At 35.9% G+C, this 26533-nt stretch overlaps 1 protein-coding gene across 2 annotated transcripts in view; it reads right to left on the minus strand.

Annotated features, from left to right (window-relative positions):
• LOC129727855 (WD repeat domain phosphoinositide-interacting protein 2-like) overlaps positions 1-21946 on the minus strand; it is a 62135-nt gene extending 40189 nt beyond the window's left edge. For both annotated transcript variants that reach the window (XM_055686089.1, XM_055686088.1), the window contains exon 1: positions 21257-21946. In XM_055686089.1, the coding sequence (XP_055542064.1) occupies positions 21257-21327 (71 nt within the window). In that variant the 5' untranslated portion in view covers positions 21328-21946. The remainder of the gene's footprint in view (positions 1-21256) is intronic.
• Positions 21947-26533: the final 4587 nt, after the last annotated feature.

Consider the following 26533-nt stretch of genomic DNA (forward strand, 5'->3'; position numbering starts at 1 on the left):
AAAATCATAACTTTTGACCTAGTTGCTTGATTTCTGATCTTTTTGAATCAAATTAAAGCTGGTTATTTCTAGTTTCAAGAGAAAATGCCGAAAAAATAAATCTGTGTACTTTTTATGCAAAATATTTAAAATTATTACAATGTTTGTCATGTTCTCAAATTGAATTTACTCAAAAATAAAAGATAACATAGTTTTGAAAATTTCTCCATATCTAGAGTCAAATGTGCCCTTCAAATTGAGACCCTCCTTCTTACAGGGTATTATTTCGCAGATTCTCAGAAAACCTCTTGAATTTCGACATGGCTGCGGACATTGATTTTCGGTTGTTACCCTCTTGTGCCCAATGCCGCTTATAGACGGGCTTCAGTCAAACCTCTAAAAAGCTTCAATGATTTCCTAAAAAATGTTTATAAAGATTCATAGTGATTCTACCGAAGTGCGTCTGAAAACTTAATTAGGCATTAGAGGGTTGAGCGTTGTCTTGGTTCCGGAGATACCAATATTGGGAAATTTTGAACGTCCAACCTAATGTTTAAATGACAAAAAAACTGGTTGTCTGGAACAATATCAGTGTAGTTTATTAAATTTATAAGTTATGATTCAGCTGCTCCATGGAATAACTGGAGAAGGAATCAGCGGCTTATTCTAAACAAGATGAGTAGCATTTTTTTTGAAGTCATTGGTTGTTCTGAAATTTCACTCGGAAAGATTGAAAAAATATCGAAAGAAATCGATTTTCAGGTTGTTAGTAGAATTGCTATCTAATTGCTAATAATTTGGAAAAGTAGAAGAGATGCTTATCAGAAGTTTTTGTAATTGTTAAATGTTAAAGTAAAAATCAATGGATCTAAAGTTAGTTAATAGGTTAAATTAACATTTAAGATGTGTCCAATCCAATTGTAGAATTAAAGAAGAAGAATGCCTTACTCTACAAGTATAATTTGCAATAATAATAATAGTAATAATTGTGAAGTACCCAAGTAAATATATAGAAATTCTTATATCCTATGATACAAACCACGCACACTTGTGCATGGCCCCGACAGCATCATTACTGTTGGTCAAATCATAGAACTTAATACACGTGATATTTACTAGACAAAACATTTTTGTTGTTTGTTGGTTTAAATCGGTTCCAAAAATGAAAATGTAAGGACTCTAGTATTTCTTTCAAGTAAACCACACACATTTGTGCGTGGCCCCAACAGCTTTTCTATGTTATGTTGGTTTACAGAGAAACGCTTACATCCGTTTTTTCTTCCCACCTGTTTTCGAGGACGTGGTCGGCACTGTTGCTGATCCTTCAAAGTATTGAGTCAGTAAAACTTGTACAATGAGAATTGTCGGTCACTTTCAGCCTCACTTTAGTTGATTCACTGTGTAATTTATTTAACTGATTCGGATCAATCACGAAGTAGCAACCATTGATATGTGCAACCAATCAAGCTAAGTAGATATTGAATTATCTTGTTACAAGTTGCACATGCTTCAGCATTTCTTGAATGAAGAATTAAGCTTTAGTCAAAGTTAAATCCCGAAGTTGATCCCGAGGTACGAAGCTGGTCTAACAAGCATATCGTCGTGCGTTCGAATCCTGGCTCGGGAGAGATTGTTAGTATCAGAAGGATCGTAGGGCTTGTCTCGTAATTGTCGTGTTGATTAACCGCGAAGTCTTTGTATAACAAACAGAAAGTCGCGTTCCGAATGTGGAATACATGAGGAATTTCGAATTTACATTTTTTAAAGACGAATGAGATGTTTTGTTGAAACAAGAATATTTCAGAGAACTAATTTGAGTTAGTTATAACAACTTATAATCAAATCATCACAATAAAATTTTCAACGAAAAGTAGTTAATTTTACTGCTATCATTAGATTCAAAATTTATTCGCTTTACTGCAATGCATTTTTTTCATTTTGAATACCAATAATAATGTTGGAACATCTCATTTAAAATGTTGAAAATAATATTATATGCACAAAAAAAAAGGAATCTCTTGACATTTTTTCAAAAGACTAGAAGTTTTCATTTTTAAAAATTACTAGAGACACTCTTGTTGAGGTTTTTTTTACGAAATTGACTCTGATAAGACACAAAATAACAATCTCTGATATAACATAAATAAAAAATAGTATTTGGAATGGCCTTATTAGCATTTTACACAAGCAGTGGTATTGTTTCCCCGTAATACACATCCTATTACTTACAGAAATGTCTTTATATTGTTTAACAATTCCTAGCAAAACTTTGAAAAGTTACCCCAGGCAAGATCATGCTTAATAATGAAAATAAATCTCTGTCCCAACTCACGACATCGTGGCTCAGCAGTACGAATCCATACATGCCATTCGACGATTATCAGACGATCATTGAACAACAAAACACAGATTGGAAATTCCATGCTAGTTTTAAGTTAGACTTTTTTTTTTTTTAAAGGGGGGATTTGTTAGTAGCTTAAGTATTTATGATAAATATTAGTAAATAATGAGTATGTGTGTCCAATCACAAATGGTGACTTCTCAACACTGTTAGAAATTTGTAATTCTAATTGTTAGGATTTGTTTGCTTTCGCAATTAGGACTTATCATTCGTAGGGATTTAAACCTACTTGTCAGAAAAGGGGAAGTAAACTTACAACTAACTTAATTTCTAACTTATTGGCTATAAAGAGAGCTTATCGTAGCAATTGAGGATTGCAACGATTTTTGTCGAAAATTGTTAATAATTGTGTTTGACATAGTTTCTAATGGTTCAACACCAGTAAGTCTATGTAATTCGAGTGTACCAAACCAAGGAGGAAGCTTCAAAATCATTTTCAGAATTTTATTCTGAATCCTTTGGAGCGTTTTCTTCCTTGTTGAACAGCAACTTGACCAGATCGGTACAGCATAAAGCATTGCTGGTCTAAAAATTTGTTTGTAAATCAAAAGTTTGTTCTTTAAACAAAGTTTAGAATTCCTGTTAATGAGAGGATATAAACATCTCGTATATTTGATGCACTTGGCTTGTATACTCTCAATGTGCTCTTTGAAAATAAGTTTTTTATCATAAATTAGTCCCAAGTACTTAACCTTGTCGGACCAACTTAAAATAACCCCATTCATCTTGACAACGTGATTATTGTTTGGCTTGAGGAAAGAAGCCCTAGGCTTATGCGGAAAAATTATCATTTGAGTTTTAGAAGCATTGGGAGAGATTTTCCACTTTTGCAAGTAGGAAGAAAAAATATCTAAACTTTTCTGCAATCGACTGCATATGACACGAAGGCTTTTTCCTTTTACGGAAATGCTTGTGTCATCGCAGAACAATGACTTTGTGCATCCTGGAGGCAAATCAGGAAGATCTGAAGTGAATATGCTGTACAGGACTGGACCCAAGACTGAACCTTGAGGTACACCTGCTCTGACAGGAAATCTATCAGATTTTGAATTCTGATAGACAACCTGCAGAGTTCGATCAGTAAGATAATTTTTTAAAATTTTGATTAGGAAAATTGGAAAAATAAAAGTTTGCAATTTCGCAATCAAACCTTTATGCCAAACACTGTCGAATGCTTTTTCTATGTCTAAAAGAGCAGCTCCAGTGGAATAACCTTCAGATTTGTTAGCTCGTATCATATTAGTAACTCTGAGCAATTGATGAGTAGTGGAATGCCCATGGCGAAATCCAAACTGTTCATCTGCAAAAATTGAATTTTCGTTGATGTGTGACATCATTCTGTTAAGAATAATTCTCTTTTAGTTTACTTATTGAAGAAAGCAAACTGATTGGTCGATAACTTGAAACTTCAGCTGGGTTCTTATCCGGTTTTAAAATGGGAGTAATTTTTGCATTTTTCCATAATTTGGGAAAATATGCAATTTTGAAGCAGCAATTGAAAATTTTCACTAAAAATTCCATTGTGCTCTCAGGGAGATGTTTGATTAGTATATTAAAGATTCCATCGTCACCAGGTGCTTTCATATTTTTGAAATTTTTAATAATTGATTCAATCTCATTCAAGTTAGTTTCAATTATTTCTGCAGGTAAAAAATTCTGGGAAGAAATTAAATCAAATTGACGTGTGACTTCATTTTCAATTGGACTCACAAAATTCAAATTTGAGTTATGAACATTCTCAAACTGCTGAGCAAGTCTTTGAGCCTTTTGTTCATTGGATACAAGAAAACGTTCACCATCTTTTAAAACTGGAATAGGCTTTGAAGGTTTCTTAAGAATCTTCGACAGCTTCCAAAATGGTTTTGAATATGGTTTCAATTTTTCAACTTTAGTCTCAAAATTTTGATTTCTCAGAAGAGTAAATCTATGTTTAATCTCTTTCTGTAATTCTTTATAAATAGTTTTAAAAACAGGGTCACGAGAACGTTGATATTGACGTCTGCGGACATTTTTCAAACGAATTAGAAGTTGAAGATTTTCGTCAATTATTGGTGAATCAAATTTCATTTGAGCCTTTGGAACAGAATAATTCCTGGCATCAACAATTGCACATTTCAATGCTTCCAAAGCGGAATCAATATTCACTTCGTTTTGCAAATCAAGCTCATTATTGAAATTTCTCTCAATATGAGTTTTGTATCTTTCCCAATTAGCCTTGTTATAATTAAAAACAGAGCTCATAGGGTTTAAAACTGATTCATGGGATAAAGAAAAAGTTATTGGAAGATGGTCAGAATCAAAGTCAGCATGTGTGATCAAATCACTACATACATGACTTTGATCTGTCAGCACCAAATCAATTGTTGAAGGGTTTCTTACAGAAGAAAAGCATGTAGGACTATTCGGAGACAAAATAGAATAGTATCCTGAAGAACAATCATTGAATAAAATTTTGCCATTGGAATTACTTTGAGAATTATTCCATGAACGATGTTTAGCGTTAAAATCGCCGATTATGAAAAATTTCGAACGATTTCTAGTGAGTTTTTGTAAATCACCTTTAAAATAATTTTTGAGCTCGCGTGTGCATTGAAATGGTAAATATGCTGCGGCAATAAATAAAATCCCAAGTTCAGTTTGAACTTCAATTCCCAAAGTTTCAATAACTTTCGTCTCAAGATGGGGAAGAGCACGATGTTTGATTCGGCGATGAATAACAATTGCAACTCCACCGCCGGAACCCTGAATCCTATCATATCTATGAACCACGTGGGGGGATCATATTTTAATTTTATGTTAGGTTTCAAAAATGTTTCAGTAATAATTGCAATATGCACATTATTTACTGTTAAAAAGTTAAAAAGCTCATTCTCATTGGCCTTCAATGAGCGAGCATTCCAATTTAATATTTTAATTGTTTTATTTAAAATCATTGCTAAATTTTAAATTAGAAACAATTTTAATAGTAAAATTTGTGCCTATTTGAATGGCTTCAAACATTGATTTTGCCTGCAACATGGCGTTCATAAGATCGAACATTGCCTGTTGCAAAAAAGAAAGTTTACCTGCCGTAATAGGCCCCAGGCAGTTGAAATTAGAAAAAATATTTTCGGCAGCAAAATTAGCTGGAGTGATAGGTGTACAATTATTTTCTAGCGTGTTTTGCTTACCCATATTAACGGTCATTTTCGAACTACCAACACTAGGCGGTATAATGTTCGAACTACCTGTAACCTGTGCATAAGTTAAACGGGTATGCAAAGTAGTAGGTAAACTATGCGTCACTGGTACGCTTGGAGAATTTTGTTTTGAAGTTGGTTTTAATTGAGAAGTTGAATTTTGTTTACCTTGCCTTGCCTTAACAATTGCTAAACGGACTGGGCATTGATAAAAATTTGACATATGGTTGCCGTTACAATTCGCACAGCGAAAATTTTTACTCTCTTTCACAGGACATGTGTCCTTTTTGTGAGAAGAGTCTCCACAATTAAGACATTTTTGGTCCATGTTACAGAATTTGGAACCATGGCCATAACGTTGGCAAGTACGGCATTGGGTGATATGCTTTTCACCTCCCCCATACTTCCTATAAATTTCCCACTTTACACGCACATTATACAAAGCATGTGCTTTTTCAAAAAATTTTAAGTTGTTAACCTCATTGCGGTTAAAATGAATTAAGTAATTAACAAGGGAAATTCCAGCTCTCTGACTGTTTTCGCCTCGTGATTTTTGTTTCATTAGAATTACTTGGGTAGGGGCTATGCCAAGTAATTCTGTTAAAGTAAGTTTGATCTCATCAACGGTTTGATCGTTGGTGAGACCTTTCAAGACAACCTTGAACGGCTTGGCGTTCTTGGTGTCGTATGTAAAAAATTTGTACATCTTGTCAGTTAAATACTGAACAAGACGATCACGACCCTTTACTGAGTCGGCTAATAAGCGGCATTCACCTCTACGGCCAATCTGATAGGTAACTTTAACGTTAGAAACAAACGTTGAAAGTTCCTTTTTGAATATATTAAATTCAGAAGAAATAGTTACCACAATAGGTGGAACTTTCTCCTTTTTTAAAGATTTTATATTTTGTATAGTTTCAATATTAATAACTTCCATTTCACCAGCTTCTTGCTCAGGCAAAATATCAAAAGGATTGTCACTACAGACACTCGATGTGTCAGAAAGAGATGCCTCTCTTTTCCTCCCCGCAGCGATGCGAGGTTTCTTTTTCCGTCCAGCCATTTCAGGTGATACGAAAAAAGTTAAAACAAATGTTAAATTCAAAAGTAGGTAGTCTTGAGAAAGACTGATGGGAAATAACTTTCAGGTAGTCTTTAAAAGACACACTGACAAAACACAAACTTTGAAGCTATAGGCAGTCAAAGACCAGTCCACAAGCAACCGAAAAAACGTCTGATCTGTAGGACAGTTCAAGACGCACTCTTTAAGTTAGACTTAATTTCAGCTCGTAGTCGGCAGCGAGGATAAAAAATTTGCTTTAGTTTTTAAGTCATCAGATATAATTGGCGCCGTTAAACATTAAATTGTATTTGTGCCGTGTCAAATAAATGTTATGTGAAGAAAAAAAAAAAATGAAAATGAATCAGTAAATTTTAATTTGGATTACTTTCAAGCGATTCCCTGTGTTTGGCGTAGAAAACTTCTAAATAAAATTCATAAATTAAATGTGTTTGGAATAATGGATGCCAACTAAAACAACCTTAACGTATAATAAGTTCTCTTCAGGGAATTGTAATTATGACGCGGTCTTGGCAGGAGAAACGAGGTTTCGATAAGACTCCTTCCTCTGACAAAAAAATAAGTCCTACTGATAATAAACCTGACCAGAGGTGTAGCATTGAGTGCCTCTTCAGAGAATTGTGATTGAGACGCGATGTTGGTAGGAGGAACGAGGTTCGATAAGACTCCTTTCTCTTGACAAAATAAGTCCTTCTTATAATAAAACTGATTTCAGAAATATTTACTCTCTACAGGGAATTGTAAATGGCGATATTGGCACTAGGAACGAGGTTTCGATAAGACTCCTTCCTCTTGACATAATAAGTCCCTCTTAGAATAAACCTGGCCAGAGAGGAACGATAGGTGTAGCCTCAGTTCAGGGAATTGTAATTTGGCGATATTGGTAGGATAGAAAAGAGGCTCGGCGGTATAGTAGAGCAGTAAGCTTGAAATGAAAGGATAAACTCTCACACATAAGCACAGATATAAATAAAAAAAGCGTATCATTCACTTCAATAATGATACTGCCAACAATATGAAGTGCGGAGCACAGAAAACACCTGGGCAATATCACAATAGATCAAAATGTCTCTGCTCGCAGTGATGAGTCCACACAGAGGAAAAAAAAAACAACCTTTTACAAATGCCGATAGTAGACAAAATATTGCTTTCGACTTGTAAGATCGCAATAATGGTACAACAGACTTTGTTTGATCAATATCTTATCATTATTTTTCTTCGCTCCAGGTGCAACTCAACATTCGATGACGCGCTCGAAGCGACAAAAGCTGATGCAAATTGCAGCTGTAGTTCCTTCCTCACTCAGCGTTACTTCTTCTGAACAGTAAACAAAAACATACGAAAATAGATTCTCGAAACAGTCGGTGAAAATTACAAGGTCATTAACCTTGATTGTATTTCTTATTTTTTCGGTCGATGCACTTCTGCTCGGTCAGCACAGATAAGCAAACAAGATTACACAGGAGTGGGCCTATCTAGAGGGTGACGCTAATACCGGATTTAAACCCGTCGATAACGGTTTTCGAGAGGGTTCTTGTTGCACAGCTTAATCCTTGTTTTGACTTTCGAAACTAAAAATACAAAATAGTGTCAGAAATTGCAATCAACCACTGAAATGAAAGCAGGAAGCTTTATTGTTTCGAAAATTATACCAACAAGCTGATAAGTTGGGAAATTATGTCAGCGGGAAAGGGGTTCGCGATGGAAGAAGGTACATTATCAATGGAGGCATCACTTCGCGCTTCTCGAAAGGCGGACGTTTGCAAATGTTTATAATTATACTAATTCAGAGCAAACAAATCAACAGACTGTTTACAGACAGGCCCTATGCCGTCGCATGCAGGTCGCGTGATTTTGCTGCGAATATTCAACATTGAAAAAAAAAAAACAATTCGTACCGATAAGGAGTAATTGTGTAACGTCGAGCAGAATGGGGCAAAAACAGGCGGTAGAGTAGTATTGAAGAGAAAATCATTATGTACAGGACACAGTTCGCGATGACCAAAAATGATAAACTTTCATCATCATCTTGTGCGTTGTTTTGGGATTTTTCCAGTGGCTTGTTTTGCCCCAGCATACCATCCTGGGTTTTATATCAAAGGAACATTCCACACTATAGACCGTAACAAAGGACGGACTGAAAAGTTTGTTGTATTCTACAGCTGATCGGCTACACGTTTACACAAACACAATTAAGCTACATTTTGCCTATACGTTTTTATTATATCGCGTCGGTCAGTGCGCTGTAAACAATTTGGCTTGATTTGGCACTGAAAGAGAAATATAGTCATGCGACAATAATCTAACTTTTGTGCTAAGGTTTTTCACGGTACATAAACCTAGCTGTTTTCTACGACTATAGTGTAGGTACAGCGAAGAAAAGTACGGCTAACGGTCGCAACTAACAATTTGCCCTTATCAGCCAGCGGAAAATGCATTCGGGTATAATTACCGTTTTTTGCATTTACGAGTAAAGAAGTGTTTTCTTGTTTGTATAATTGGGTCATCTTGCAATCAACGCCTTTGCCTTTGTTCCCTTCCTGTTAATCAGGTGATTGTAGAGAAAGCTGATTGGTTGGAAATCTTTCTAAGCGATTACGTTATCGCTGCAAAAAGGATGCTCAAATAGTGGAAGTTTAAAAAATTTGATACTTTCCAATGACAGTTTGAGTGGGTTAAATTCCCACACGATCAGACAGGTAGAAGGAGGTATCAGCATTCTGAGTAGGGATGGGCGATACTGGCATCGATACCCACGGTATCGATACTAGGGGTCGCGGCATCGAGTATTTTGGCATCGATACTCACCGCGAGAAATGAGTACCGGTATCGATACTTTCTAAATGATTGAAAAAAAAATTTGTAGGTCTGATACCGATACTACCGAAACGCCGATAATCGATACTCCTACAGCCGATACTTCGATACTTGGTATTGAAGTTCATTCAAGTATTGCGATACCAAAGTATCGATACTTTCGTCAGTATTGCTCATCCCTAATTCTGAGCAAACCGTGGAACTCCCACGGTGGAAGTTACGTATCATACCTCAAAACTGTTCGTTTCCGAAATTTAATAGAATTCGATGCCCTTGGTGAGGGACTTTCGGCTCCCTGCGCTGATTACGAATGAAAAAGTAAGTATCTCACGTTTCACATCGTGTAATTTACGGTATTCGTGCTGGTGAACACTATAGGCCACATGTCGAATAAGTCTAATACCGTTCAAGGGAGTAATATTGGCCATAAATTATGTGGAATTTTTTCTAAGAAAAATCTATCTTAATATATTATTGCGACTAAAAATAAGAATTTTGCCCATAGTGTTTAATTGCGTAAACAACCCCCGGTAATCAATGTACCTCGCTTTACGGTATTTTAGATCAGCTTTGGACTACTGCCAGAGCCACCACGGGGGAGGAAAAGCTCCACTGCACGAAAGATGGGAACGAACCGGTCGATGCAAGCGGAATTAGCTTTGCACCCTGTTCACTGGGGAGAGCACAAGTTTGACCAGCTGTGAGGAGGACAGTTCTGACGATGACGACGGCGATGATGCTAATGATAATGTACGTTGAAGGACAACTCTGATAGCTGCCACAGACAGCAGCGCGATTGCATCACGCTCACACGAGAAGATTTCAACAGCGAGGTGCAACAGCAGCTGACGCAAACCAGACTGTTGAAAACAGGGTTAAATTAACAATGAATAATTTTTTTTTACATTTAATTTAATTTCTCACGGAAACTTTTTCGTTGCAACAAATAACATTTATTTTAAAGAAATCTCTCAACTATAAACATTATTGCCTCATGTAACCAGTTCCCTGAGTTTCATTTCAATAACTGGTGTAAAAATATGCTGATTGCAAACGCAATGTTCTGCAGCCACGTAATCTTACGTGAAGATGCGGGTTTTGTGTTTTTTTAAATTTACAGATATTTCAGTTAGATAATCGATTAGTTTAAATGTATTTCACAGACTTCAACAATTATTTGAGATATATATTTCTGTTAAAAAAGGTTGTATCAAAGATACGACTCCACTTCACGTATTACTCACTAACGTGTATTTCGGAGAACAAATATCGCACCTTCTACAATGAAATCGTTAAAAAAATATCCCCGAATTATATACATGGGATCCAAATGTACAAACATTCCAAGAAAATTATTTAGTAAACAAAATTCCATACTAAAGTCCGCACCTCCATTTTAAAATACACAGAGTGCCTCAATTAGGAACCTCGACACTTCTCAACCGTCAATTATGAGCAGTTTCTCGATAATTTCTCAGAGCGTCTACGTCCACTCCAGAAGGGGTAAACACAAATTAGTACTGATTTTGCACTGTTCATTGAGGAATCGACGACCGATTTGATTTGAATATTTTATGGAATAGAAAACAACAACCTTTCGGTTCTAGGAACGTATTTTTAATTCCATGTATGTATGAGCTGTACTAGCTTGGATGGTAATTTTCCACATCGATGCTACTGTATTTAGTACACTGACCAGCTGATGAACGATAAGTGAGGCGTCTTGTCATCCATGATGAGCGTCATTACGTGTACTCAATAGGTTTAGAGTTGCGTACAGAGTAAATTTTAACTATTGAATCAATTCAATTTATATTGTATTAACATACTGTAAGTGGTGAGCTTTTCTAGCGAAATAATAATGTTAATAATTTCTAACCTATTACGGTTAACACTAAACGTAACGTGATGCTGTGATCACGTGACGCAATAGCAACAAAATTAATCGAGAGTGATATGAGTACAATTGGTTCACTACATTCTAATATTTTTCTTTAAAAATTGACAATTTTAAATAATAATGATCGACATTCTAAAAACCTACAACTTTTTGTGAAGGAGATTCCTGAACATAGCATTCAAAGCAGCCCTAGGCATTCCAGGCCCATGGTTCGTAGCATTAAGAAGTTTTCGCAGAAACACTCAATTTTAATATATTTAGAAAAAAAACTCTCATTGTCTCCTCTTTGTCATCACAAATATAAGATCACTGCATCGATAGCTCACATCAGGGAGATTACGGATCAGAGTCCCATCTGGATGAGGTACATTTTTGACGTAGAATTACGTTTTACGGCAACGTGGGAGTGTAAATTTAAAAATCGAGAACATCGAAAGTGTCACAAAAACTGTCTACTTTCAATGCTTAGAAATTAGTCAGTTTCCAACGGATTTTTTTCGTTATTACAGCAATCGATTGTAAAATTAGCTGTGCGTCCACCAAAGGAGAAAAATTGCCATTTTGTGACGCTAACTATTGTGCTTTTGAAAAATGAATCGACCTATCACAGCTGAAAACAAGGCCAAATTTCTGACGAAACTGTCAGTGCCAGTCTAAATCAAACAAAATAACCAATCACTATCTTCCTACCACAGCACAGCCGACACTTATATATACAAACGATTCGACTTTGTAGAAGTTTGCTATTGGTGTTTTGCTTGCTCAACGATACACCCACAGCGAGTATAACTCTCAGTACTCACGTATAAAACCTTGCATGTGAAAATTTAGTCTTCATTGTCTATCCAATCACTGTTGCAGGAGGATGATTTACTCGAAAGTGAATCGATCAGCAGCAAGCAGAACAGCGCCGCGATTTCAAATATAATATGTTTGCATGGTATTTGCTGCAACATTCGCTTATTTCATTGCACGGATCAGTAGAGCAAAAGGTGGACTGCACTGGTAGCACCTTCCACAGCGCTAGATTCTGGATCTCCTGTCTGTGTGAGAAGCACCGTCATACATGCATGTCTGTAGCACTGTTGAACATGTAATTATGTCCGGATCTGGAGCATTCGCTTTCAGTCGTTTGAATACCCCTAACAGTTAGTAGATTAGTGAGGCAGAATTAATTCAAAAACAATTTCCTTTTTCAAAGCAGAATTCGATTCTCAAATAAATTTTCGGAGTGCTAAGAAGTATTTGGTATTTTCAAAATGGTGACACCCGGCATGACTCTTAATTTTTGGTCATTGTGACTTGTCATTTGCATAAGACGCAGGTTGTTTCTCGTTTTATTGTTATTTCTGGCAACATTTCTTTTTATTTAATTACTAAACAATTTTCCCTAGTGTTTCGTTGCATCAAACTGGCAGCTTAATCTGCGTTACATATTAGTAATATTATATATATGATATGATATAACTAAATGTCCCAATCACAGATTTCTAATTTACATAATTTAAACTAGCTCGATAATGAAAATATGATTGCATATAGTGCAAAATAATTCAATTCAGCGCCACTTTTATATGAAGTTATGGAGATTTGAGGTTGCACATGTCTTAATTCGGAATGGAAGAAAATTCAACATTGCTTCAAGAACGTGTTTGTGACTTCGAGCTAGTGTTTTTCGTAACTGTTCTAGTTTAGCTTTAGGTTGGACCCGGTATATCTACAAAAAGTGTGCAGCGTAGTCCGTCCTCTTTTTAAATTCCCTCATTTTATTATCTATACCGCGTCGCCTTTTTTTTTGCGTTAGTCTATTCCGTAGATATTCGAGACAATCACATGGAAAATTCGAGACAATCACATTTAGCATCAATAAAAAAGTTTCGATTTCTATATTTCATGAACTATTTATTACCTGTGCATGTTTTTGCTTTGAAACTCTACTTCCCGAAGCTCGATTTTTTTTTTGAGAAGACGAAACTGTTTAGCCCTACCGTTTAACGAAATTCGATTTTCAGTTCTTTTTTATACATTCTATAGAGGCTTTAAAAGAATGTATAGGAAAAAAAATTTTTGCTAAGAAATTTTACCTATTCCCGGGAACCGGGAATAGGTAAAATTTCTTAGCAAAAATGAGATTTCAAAAAAAGTTTAAAACTAAAAAGTATCTAAAAATCGTTTACAATTTCATTATCAATTCGCATGAAAAACGTTTTACAAAACAAAACTTATTCAAGTTTACATCAGAGCCACTTCGCTAATTTTTTCAAATATATTAACTATGCCATTACACGATGCGAATTATTTTCAAAAAATAAACTGCATAGTAAATTTAGTTTCCATTGGCATAACAAACCCTTTTGGAATTGGTATCACCAATTTTTTTTGAAAGACCTAGACAAACTGGAAGGAAATGATAGAATAATTCATAATCTGTTCAATATGACTCTAAATAAGTTAGTTTCAAAGCATTTGAATGTGAACGTAATTAATCCCAAAGATGATTTTTCGTGTGAAATCGCGGCCACGACCCAAATAACGCTGACTGAGTTTTTATTAAATTATTTATTTCTGGTCGCATTGATTCACGGGTTTCAAATCTTCTTGATCAATTTAGTTTAATTTTTATCAATGAACAAAGAAAGAAATCACTATTCGCTCAGTAGTGAACTAACTGTCCAAGAACGACATTGGACGAAGCAAATATTTACCTAATTTTGCGTTTGCTGAATAAGACAGCAAATATTTTCGACAAATACCCGAAGCAAATAAATTGCTAGTACTCGGCAAGTGAATATTGACCGTCATTTCAAATGAATATTTACTTCTTATAATGCCCACTTTAAAGCTGCTATACACTTTAATGATGTTAGTTTTGATAGTATATTAAGTTTTATTGCAAAATTGTATGGGAAATTATATTAAATCTTGCGAAATTTTTTGAAGAGCTCGGGAATCCCGGGATCCCGGGAATCAATATTTCTGTTCCCGGGAATCCCGGGAAAAGGTAATTCCCGGGAAATCGTTCCCGGGATTGCAAACCCTAATGGATATCTGCTATTGCTCGATATAACCGTGGTGAATGTAGATTATTTGACGTAGGACTACGTCTAACCGCACTATATCTAGATACATTCTGCGGAAACTAAAACCAAGGTGTAACGTTGGAATGAAAGATTTCAAACGGTGATACTGATGTAACCACATGATGGATTACAATAATCAATATGTCGTTGGATTGATAAAATGATGGACAATTTTGTGATTCCTCAGTTATCATTATCATTTCATTGTTAAACAGTGAAAATTTCATAAAAGTTTCAAGGTCGAATTTTCACGATCAATGTACCAATCACATGCGAGCACGCCTGACACAGACTTCATCAGTAGACACCAACTGCCTACTGTGGTATCCTGTATAGCAGTGACAAAAAAAATGACAGAATCTCCCCGTCCCAATAGGTCAACTAATGGTCGCTTCCATGAGCCTAGACTGACTTGATGTCTTGAAGGTGAAGTTTTTTCGGAAAGTTCGTAATCACCTTCACTATCAGACAGTTTTACGTTCTGCTGTTAGAATATTATTAAAACTGATGCCTTGAAGGAAAACATGCTGGCACAGGCAACAGGACTGCACCAAGCAATGCATGAATAGAGCGCTAGTCACTCGTCGTCTATCAGTGCAGAAGAACTCGATATTCATTTGTGTGCAGCCAAGGCAAGTGAAGACTACATTGCCGCTGTCGATGCACAGTGGGGTGTGTTGGGTTAACGCGTAGGTATCATTTTGCGAACTGGAACACAATCGAATTGCCGTTTGATTTGTTTGTTTGAATTGTCTTTTTGTTTCGTGAAAAGAATATTTTTTCTTCTAAAATAGAGTGCTGCAAATAAAAAATCAAAATACAGACTCAGTTCGATTTTGCCAAACACGACACGGCAGAATTTTCCTGTTGCCAAGATTGAACCATACCAAAAATGAACGGTTCTCTTTTAATGTCTTTTTTTCATAGATATTTCCATCAATGAACTAGTTTTAGTTCCAAGTCCTTTGAGGTGTCGCTTTATGAATTGAGGCTGACTACCGAGATACTTGATATTACCACCCGAGTAATTAGAGGCTTAGTACTGCTTAGATCATGATCATTATATTACCGGCACATGTTCCGGTCATATTCCAGGAACCGTTTTACCTATTCCGGTCATCTGCTTCGGCAACATAAAAAACCAAAATACCCTTCTTTTGGAGAATGTTGAGCTTAAACTGGATGAAATAATCAAGAAAACTAAGAAATGTGATTAGACGTAATCGCTTGTTATTGGCACATGTGTGCCAAAATCTAACCATGCCAAAAGTAAAACGAGCTCAAATCAAATAGAGCCTCAAAGGGAAATATAAAACTATTGTAGTCCTACGTCAACTATGCGGTCGTGTCTTTGATACCACCCTCCTACTATTTCACTAAAAATACATCACAGGCTTTGAGAACGAAATAAACGATACTTCTGGTTAAAATCTATACATTTTGGATCGCGACAAAAATTAAAAATTAGCTCAAGATAATCAACTATACTCAGCTCTATATGTTTAACGTAATTTTCCCTATTTTTGGCATTTTTAAACTTGTTCGGTTAAATTTGTAAAACAAAATTTTTCGAAAATATGTAGTGTAGTGTCAAATCAGTATCTTTTGATCAATCTTTTTTATTTCGAATTTAAGGTAATCAATTCCACCTCATTTCACGATAAATTGAACGCGTTCATGTGAATATTTTAAATCAAAAGATAAGATTTCTAATTCATTGAACAGATTTTCGAAGCTAATAAATAATAAAATGCAAAACAAAATGAAATGATAATAAAAGATGTTGCACGTACCCTAGTTTACTTTATTCCAGATAGGCCCCAAATGAAACCAAATGTAAAATGTCATCTTTAACTAGCACTTAAACAACACCCAAGCATCCAATCCAGTGGCGAATCGAGTTTATCGTTCACTAGTAAAATTACTTGTTTACCAATATTCTCACGTAGCGCTAGTTTAGCTTCAAGGTAACGGATGGTTGGAGTAAACGTTACATCGAAAAAAAAGGACGTTATTGAATGCAAAAGTTGAGTGTTTCTCTAAAATTAGGAATGACTGGTGCGAGGTAAATTAGCGCTTTGAAAATAATAAAATGAAGTAACAGAACAACGGTACTAATTCAATTTCAGTTATGTTATGAAAAGTGCAATAATTTGAACCAGAAAACAACGATTCATCCCAAAGCTGATGAAAATAATCGTCATGATTATAGTTTTTTTCCAGATTGTCATATGTATGGAAGAGGAGTATATTTAAGACTTATATTTTAATACAAACTGCGACCAGCTGATTAATACGTGTATTTATAATCGTCGTACGAATACTGCGCTCAATTTTACTCATTTTCACGAAGAGAGTATACAGTTAAAACTATCTGCGATACATGAGTCGTGTGTTTGTGTGTATAGTGTTGACAGGCAAACAATCATGACAAACACAAAGGTTTGTTATTCAATGCCAACTGACGTAATACCTACGCAATATAATTGCCATCGAGAAATGCAAGGAGGACCTGTGTTCTTGCCGAATGCTACAGAAAACCTAAGCCCTTCGCAAATTGACATGCCAATGTCAACCCCAACCGAAGAGCGAAAATATCCAATCAATTTACATCCGTAGATTTGATACCAACAGTGTTTTGCTTTGCCGACCCACAGCGAACGTCTTAACGCACACCAATCGACGTTTTCGCACACCGCAATATTTCTTTGTTATGATGCTTTATCATCCGACGACGGTTGCTGGCTGTACGTTTATGGCGATTCCGTTCGAAGCATGTTGTTTATATTTTTCGTCCATTCCTCTTTGAAAATGGTTTCTAAACTTTGTTAACTACTATAATGGTGGCGCAGTGCAATCGTACGGTCTCGTATACTATTTTTCGCTTCCTTTGCCTTAATGACTTTATAGATAGCATAAGCCTTATTATGCGTACCGGGAGTTTCTTTGGGCGTTTTGAAGTAGAATACTTCTCTCAGGAAGTTCGGCTACATAGGGATGTGAAATGACAATCTAAAACCGAAAAAAGTGAAAAATATGTCCAATTTCAAATGCTAATAAATCGGTTAGTTTTCGATGGATTTCCTTCGTTCTTGCAGCAATAGATTGGAAAATCTTCTAAGATTCTTCCCAAATGAAGATAATTGTAATTTTATTATTCAAACTATTCGCTATTGAAAATAGTCAAGCCTTGTAAAAACGGAAAATTCGACCTCTGATTGGTCGTTATATGATTGCTTCCCAAGCAAGGTCAACAGAATCATATACCTTGCAATTTAAAACATGCTATTTGGCCTATATAAGAGCCTGTTTCAGCCGAAGCTGCTCATAATAGTTCTAGACAGCGACAACAGCAGTCGTCTTCCCTTAACAGCAGCAGTAGCAGTGCAGTGGATACCAGCGATAGCGGATAGCGGCCAAAGCTGTGGCATAGCAATGGATAGCGCACTGGTTGCAGCGGATTTAGCATCGATAGCAGCTGGGCCAGCTGATGCAGGAACAGCTGATACCAATGGCAGCGTATCGCGGTTAAAACTGTGGCACGGCTACGGAAAGCGTAGCAGTTGCAGCAGGTATCAGCATCGATAGCAGCTGATGCAGTGAGGCACTTTAGTGAAATGCAGTCTCTGTGCGATAGAGGGCACTAGTAAATGCATTCAATGAAAAGTTGACTCATTTTGACAAAACATGAGCCGTCTAGTTTTGAATGTTAAATAAGCTTTTCACTCAGGACGAGAAAAAAACCTGATGATTGAAGAGTTAATGTTTTCTCTTGAGTTCATTTACATTTTTAAATTTGTAAAAGTTATGAATTTTACTTCATCTCCGTGTCTCAGAACGTGCTGAATTATCTTTTCCTTCAGTCATAAGCAAGACATCCGAAAAAATTTCATTATCTCAAAATTTAAAAATTGTCAAGCCCCAACCATGACAGGCAACTTAGCGCAAAACTCGATTAATCTGATTAGTCAACGTTTATTTACTAGTAAAAACGCAAGCAGCCGTGTTATTTTTCTTGTAAAAGTATTCTACTTCAACGTTGCGGTCGAGGCTTTGCACACAACCCTCCTGTGATTTTTTATGAACAGAAAACAATTTCTACAGTCGTAAAAACATGAAACTAAAAACACAGCAATATTGCATGCTAAGATAAAGGAGAAGAAACACATAGTTATCGAATAATTCGAACCTTCAGGAGTGAGGTTTTCAGATAACAACGCTATCCATTGATTGTTGAAAAAATCTTTATCAGTCGTAAATGTTCAATTGTTTTCTGAGGTAAACTTCATGCTCTACTAGTGTAAAAGCAGCCTGGGGGAATCCAAAACCTTTCGACATAATGACAGTAATGGTATATAAAGCCAATCACTGGAACTGCAGTGGGTAGGTATGGTAATGCGTTGCTGTTTAGCATATTTTCACTGACCCCGCTCGTACAGTGGCGGACCTTGCATTATGCACACAAGTGACCAAGCTACGGCTGTCTTCGCTATTTCGAATCAGGTAACTGAAACGGTATCATTTACGTTTCATTTTACGCAGAGCCTAAAACGCCTAAACGCTGTCGCTATGTCGAAAATCGCAATCTAAAGTACAACGGTATGATATTAGTGATAGGCCTGTTGTTTGTCAGTTCCGTTTTTAAGGCAAACAAAAGAAAATCGCGCAGGTTTCATATAGTCATGTAGGTATATAAGGGCCACTGCTCAGCTGACGAAGACGCTAAACATTTACATAGGCAAGGCACAGTACGGTAATGGGACACACGCAAACATCATCGTTCGACAAGGAGAACGCGATGACGATTCCCTCGAAAAGTGGATCTGTTAATAAAAAGGAATGTTTGATGTCTAAATACAGCCAGTCAGTGGAGTGTCTTCCATAGCAGACACACATCGTTTTTCTTGCTTATTCCACAAATCAACGCATAACCAACACGGCCTCAAAATTGTTAGCTTTTTTAATTGGCTAGTGAGCCCTCTTCGTTTAAAAGACCTATGTTTACAGCAAGCCAATGCTTAGAAGGTTTTTTTTATCAACAGCAGTAAGACTCGTCGTGCCCCACTTCGCCATTGCCTATGCTATCGTACGGTAAACTCCTCTACTGCGCATTATTTCACGCGCGTCTTGTCGTTTCAACTTCCCTTCCTGCTCTTGCTAATGGTGTATATCAACATTAGTGCATAAAGCGTATATGCTGGTATTGGTTGCATGCTATATCGATTATTGGACGCTGTTTCAAGCAGCATAAAACTAAAAATATGGAATTAGATCGGATGTTAGCATCTGTTTTTCTTTTGAAAGAATTACCAGTAAATGTTTCATAAGTACCTAACATACACTTGAGTTAATTTTTACGCGGAGGATATATGCCGCGTTGAACAACTACATAATTTCCGAAATCAACGTATAAACTCACTTCAGCGTCAATTTCACCTGCGATTCATGATAAAAGTCAGAAAAAAAAAACAAAATTTGGAAACCTGATTCTGGAATTTTACTCGATACTCTATATAAATGGTTTAAAATAGAATAATTGGTTTTTTCGATACAGTGCGTCTAATGAAAACGTGTAAACTTCGACATCCACATAAAAAACCATTGCTTTCGAGTTTCTCGTAAAATGCAATAGTGATTAATAACAATGTTAGTTCCATATGTCAGAATGAAAATAGAGTGCAATACACTAGAACAGATTTGAAAAAAAAGAAGCGTTTTCGAAATATAATGAATCATATTACCGTAAGCCAGGTAAGATTGTGCCATATACACCCAATTACTTATGTTTGAATAATTTAGGATACTTGATCAAAAAGGGTTGGTCTTCTGACTATGTCTGATTGTGATGCTAAGCCACAACTACTGGTTAGAATGCTGCAATCTGTAATTGTTACTGATAATGGTGATTTAACAGAATAGCTCACTGCATGCAATTCTTAAAATAGCTAGTCTTATTCTGCCATTTTAAATGTGTGCGCTCTGACATCACGAATGGTAATGTTAAAAAAAATAATAATTCCATTGATGTCACCGACCATACGCGAAAAATGATAAATAAAATAAAATCTGTGAATATTCACATGCCATTGCCAAGCAAATATTCCTAATGATGATAGAAAGTTTCAGGCTTCTTTTTTCTAGCTGTATATTTCACCTAAACTGAAAAAATGCGGTTGATGAAGTCATCTTACCCCGGAATTCGTTTCAATACTGCGATACAGATTGCATAACGAAATGCAACATATTTCACAATTTGTTGCTAAGCTAGAAATGCTTTTCAACGATAAGAAAAAAAAAACATTTCACAATCTTTTCAAATGCTATGGCTAACCAGATGACTTAAAGGTCACCTTTAAATTTTGCGAGACTACGAGCAGCGACACGGTTAAAATCACTATATTACAAAAAAAAACGAACCACAAATTTTTGACCGAAAAAATCATGTTTGGTTTAATTTCCATGAATTAGAGCATTTTAAAATGCATGACTATCGCCACCCATAGATAGATAATACAAACATCGCGCTCGCCTTTAATAAGGCAAAACGAGTCAACGCTATAATTGCAGTCGCTCGTTGGATCACACGAAACCACTGCTGTTCGTGTTGAACTTGATTGTGTGCATGTGTGAGTTTGATTTCGTTTTATATTTCCTCGAGTAGGTAGGTATATCTTCACAAGCTAACACGGCTGTAGGTAGTTGTGATTATGTTGAAAATATGAGGTCACTTTAGTAGCATCAAACAATGAATGGAAACAATAAAGGAAACAAAATATGAAAAATTTTCTTCTAGCCTCGCTTTATCAAATATCTACTTACGTATAGTCCTGATTAAACTTTATAGAGAATCCACCAGATTTGCCAAAACATTTCTGATTTGTATCACTCATTTAAGCGAACTTTGCGCGGACGCGAGGGTAAATTTGAGAGGATTACTCTTTTTTCTTCACGTTCAGACTAGTTTTTCACACTGTGGGATGAGTTTTCTCTTCTTGTTTGTTAGTAGAAAATTTTCACAAATTGTTGGAATCGAAGGTTAAAACTTTGCACACACTGTTAGAACTTGCTTGATTGGGTCTGTTTTTGGCTTTTATATAAGTTTTTCTTTTTCACTTGTGAAAAGAAAAACTGTTGGTTGCTAATATGGCTTGATTTCGTTCACTTTGTCAATGAGTCCGAAAGGAATTATTCACAACAGTTCTTGAATGTTCCAAATTAAACAATCGATAAAAAAAATTGCACACTATGTTGAGACTTTCTTGGCGGGAGTGCGAAGAAAATCAGATGAAAATTGCACAATTCACGAAAATAACAAAGTTCTCTGCACTGCTATGTTTGCTACCTAGCTGAGAGATACTCCTTGCTGGTAATATATAGGCTGGCTAAAAATATGCACAAAGGAGACGGCGGAGGATCCTTTTCACATGAATTTTCCTTTCAGACTGAGCATCAAGCTCAAGCTTCGGAGTTTGTTTGCCTCTGTGACTGGTTAATAGCGTTTTCAGCTGAGCTCTACATTTTCCGAACAACGGAGCGAGCAGCTGTTAACGGGAACGTGACTAGCAAGAGCGAGAAGAATGCATATAAAAACAACAACTAACACTATGGGAAAGGCTTCGGTTGCACCACTACCATTCTAAAATTGGTTGATGGTGTGGTAGTAATGGAAGCTCGCGTTTCGCAGTAATGTTTATGTTTGTTGGTCGCATGACGCGATTTGTAAGCTTTTCGGTGGGCGTCGGGAAGGGTGTTGAAAAGAACTTTGATGCGATCAAGTTTGCCTTGCGAGAGAAAAGTATTTTATTTTTTTGAGAGCAATTATTCTTGACCAGCGTTGCCATGTTTCTAGGTTTGTTCGCAATTTCAATTTTTGCTTGATACGTTGAAAATGTTTGATTATTTGTTTCGCTTTCATAATTTGTTATTTTTATCCATAATTTAGAATTTAAATTTTGCCGAATTCATTCATATTGCTTGTGTATGTATAATTGTCTAATGTTCCAAGACCATGTCAAAAGCAATCAAGCAACGTGCATTGAATATATAAGATTTTTGAAAAATAAGTTTTTGTGATAATCGAGTGTACAATTTTCAATGGGGGGGAAAGCTCATCATAACTTCCGGCCCTCTCCGTAGCACATACTACGGAGAGCCAGGTGAACACCCACCACTTACCTGTCGATCTTCCTAACTGGAAGACGTCTGCAAACTATCTCTAATAATGATATTTCGTCCACTGTATCACAGGCAATTGCGAATAGATGGGCGATGGAGAGATATTGAGTGCATTGATTACAGGGCCAAGTCCCCCCTGGGTGGCGCTAAACGATGAGACAACGGAAAGGTGTGCCAAGGGAGCCTCACCGGACTCTTCCGCTGGATTGGGTATACTCTGCTGCTTCCTCACAAACCGATCATCAGATTAACCAACCTTTTTTTTATATTTTTTAATTTTATTTTGTTTTATTTGTTTTATTTTATTATTTTTTTTTATTTTTTATTTTTTTATTTTTTTTATTTATTTTTTTTTATTTTAACTTTTTTTTTAAATTTTTTTTTATAATTTTTTTATTTCTTATTTTTTTTTTTTTATTTTTTTTTTACCCGTTACGAACACTTTAATTCCATTCCTTTGCTTCCTCTTGTTTCCGCACCCATCATAATTTGAAACACATCCGAGCACATGCACATGACAACAAATAACAGGGAACAACGGAGACGACACCAATGGAAAAAGCACAACATCGCGCACCGAAGGAAGAACAGCTTTCACGAGCATTTCCACAATCCCCACCAATACACGTTAGAATAAAAAGAGAGATAGAGACCCAGGAATCGAGCATCGGATTCGCAAACAGATAAGCCAATTATTATTGATTATCTATATTTCTTTGAAATCTTTAATTATAATTATTATCGTAAGTATTATTGATCGTTACCATAAACTCGTAACGATCAACCATATTTTGAACATTACTATTTTATCATTATATTATCTTATCTTTAACATCTTTGAATGAAACAAAATGGGATTCGGGTTAGTAAGTTAATGTACCAGAACCTGGCCGGACATTGCGCCTACCCAGGAAAGGACCCGGATACGACCACCAGAGTTGTCCGTATCCTCTGTGCGGTAAAGAGAAATCCGAATTTCACCTCACACTCGTCCAACTGAAACAAGAGCGCTTCTCTTTCGCCCATGTTTACCACGCTCTTTGTGTACGTATGCGCTAACCAAGTGTTAGAGAACAAATGAAAATCTCTCAACGCTGGACTGCGCTACAGTGCGGAAAATTGCTCCCGAATTCACCAAGGCGAAAGCAGATAGAATCACCGACGCGTGCGCTCCAGTGCGATTGCTAGCTTTAGCTCTCTATTGTGAGCTATCTGAATACTACACGTTCTCATAGCTCTCGTCGCAATTTTCTCCGTGACTAGAAAAAACTTATTGTACCTACTGGATCCATTTTTTTTGTTCATACGATGTCATTCAATTTTTTTTTCTTCAAAACGAACTTTACGTTTTAGTAGTTCGGCATCATTGGGTTGATTCGGGCTAAGCTTGCAATTACTTTACAAACAATAGCAAATGCAAAGTTCAAGTTTTCGCGAAAATTGAATGAGAGAAATGTTTTAGTCTGTTTCAGAAAATATTGTCAGGGTTATCGCAGAGTAAGAGAGATTATTTCGTTCCTTTTATTAGCGTTATTTCAGCAAAAAGAGCACTTTTGGAAATATTTGAGTTTTTTATCTTCAGATATCATTTATCCGACACAAATACAAACTAATGTTTAACGGCGTCAAATAACAAATTATTCATCCTCGCTGCATCCACGAATCTAATTTAAAACTAAAAAGGTTTTGGCTTTCTTTTTGAAAGGTATAGCAAAAACTAACGGTATAAAAGTGCCGAATGTCGTATATCACTCGACTCAGTTCGAGCTGAACATTTTCTGAATGTGTGTGTGCATATGTGTGTGTGTGTGTGTGTGTGTGTGTGTTTGTGTGTGTGTGTGTTTGTGTGTGTATTTATGTGTATGTGTGTACGTGTGTGTATGTGTGTCTGTGTGTGTTTGTGTGTGTGTGCGTGTGTGTGTACGTGTGTGTATGTGTGTTTCGCATTAAAAAGATGTTAAATTCTGAAATTAATAGAACACAGACAAATCCTGAGTTGATAGCGAAACGAGTTTAGCGTTTCGCAATGATTTGGCTGGCGCGCTTTTGTAGTTCTATAGCACGGAGGCTGTGGAAAGCCAAAGTTTACATCTTTTGATATTTTATTTGGAAATTTTATTAGGTTTTTTACCGAACTTCATTGTCACTGTGAAGTGAGATCCGTAATAAGTCCTGTATTATCTCAGTGAAATTTTTTGTGACTATTTTTAATTCCCATATTCTCATGAGTTTACTAGACTAAACTTAAAAGTTTTTTCGGTTATTTGAAAATGATATAAGTATAACAAGATCGAGACAATTCACAAGTCATATTGAAAATACCGATCGGTTAAAAGTTTGCCGTTTGCTTTTACAAACAAAATCGACGACAATGAAGGTGATCCCAGATTCATTCGCGTTTTTGTTAATATATGGCCCAGCCCATTGAAGTTTCGTTCCACTGAAATCTGGGTACACGGTAGTTGCGAAACCGTCAGTGCAAGCTCCGCCAATTTATTTTCATTCCGCTTTCTTAGGTGCCAGTATTGAATGACATCTGTGTCTAAAGATGCCGACATTTCCAGTGGTAGCTTGCGAATCCGTTTTTCCATATCGCCAAGATTTGAAGACTTCTGTTGACGACTATTGCTTAGAAGTTTTTCGACTCTTTAGAAACCGGCAGTACTTGTAGACGGGTGCTCAATGGAAATCTCTGGGCTTTGAGAACCTCCTTTCAAAGCACAAAGGGTTTTCCAGGTTTTCATTATATGCGTCTGCAATAAACAAGTTCTTCTACTATCGGTTATTCATTCATTACCACTAAGCCGATACAAATATTAAAAACTATGTCCCCTCCCCCCACACCCCTTTAAAAATATAATTTTTTTAAACCTATTTTCTTACAGATTTAAGACAACAATGTTTACTAGAATCTGTCAAAATTTAATTATGGTTAAATGAGAAACAAAAGAGTTAGAAATTTCAGAATAAATATTTTTTATTTAAGCCAAAATGATTGTTTATTTATGGTATGGCTTCAGCAAAGTAGTAGAGAGCGTTTTTGTCGTTCCAGAAAAAAATATTTACCGTAGAAAAAAATATTTCCTCTTGATTGATTTTTTTACAGAGTATATTTTTTAGGAAGAATAAGATTATTATTATTATTATTAGATGCGTTGTAGCACCAGCATTGAGTCCCATAGCTTTTGAACAAAAAATAGCATTTATTTTCATTTTATTTTAGTCATAAATATTTGTTTTTTTTTTTCAGATTTTTCAGTGCCTCAGAACATAATTTTTTAACATATTGTTTCAAATATGTAGTTACTATTGAAAAAAATTCTCCAAAAAATATTTTCATATGCTACAAATTCTTCGCAATATTTCTGAAGATATGTTTGTTTTAAAAAATATTTCAAGTGACAATAACAACTTGACAACTTACTCAAATTCAATTAAAATTGGAAAATCAACTTCCCAAGTGAAACTCTTGAAGTCTTTAATATTTATTTAAAAACATCGGACATCGCGATTTTTAGTGATCTGTTTTACGAATTCTGACCCATAGGCCCTTATGAAACAGCAGTGGTGAACTGATTTATAGAATGACCTCTTTATCAAAAAGAAACAACTGTAGAAAGTTTTAGTAAAATCGGAAATGACATGCTAAAAGAAATATTTTTTTTATTTATTTTTCATGGAATTGCTCGAATGTTGTAGCTTATATTTTTATAAGTTTTCCATAAAACGGGAGGAGTGGGGGTTAATCTAATGTTACGTTTTTTCAGGGGGTGGGGATGGTTGTGATCTTGCGACCAAATGTTACGAGGAGGAAGAATGGGGGAGAGGGGGGTGGGGTAGTGAAAATCAATCGTGAAAAAATGCTGTGTATGGTCCCTAATGTTAATTTTTATGGGGTATTAACTAAATATTATACATTCT

The sequence above is a fragment of the Wyeomyia smithii genome, chromosome 3, assembly GCF_029784165.1.
Source record: "Wyeomyia smithii strain HCP4-BCI-WySm-NY-G18 chromosome 3, ASM2978416v1, whole genome shotgun sequence".
Lineage (NCBI taxonomy): Eukaryota > Metazoa > Arthropoda > Insecta > Diptera > Culicidae > Wyeomyia > Wyeomyia smithii.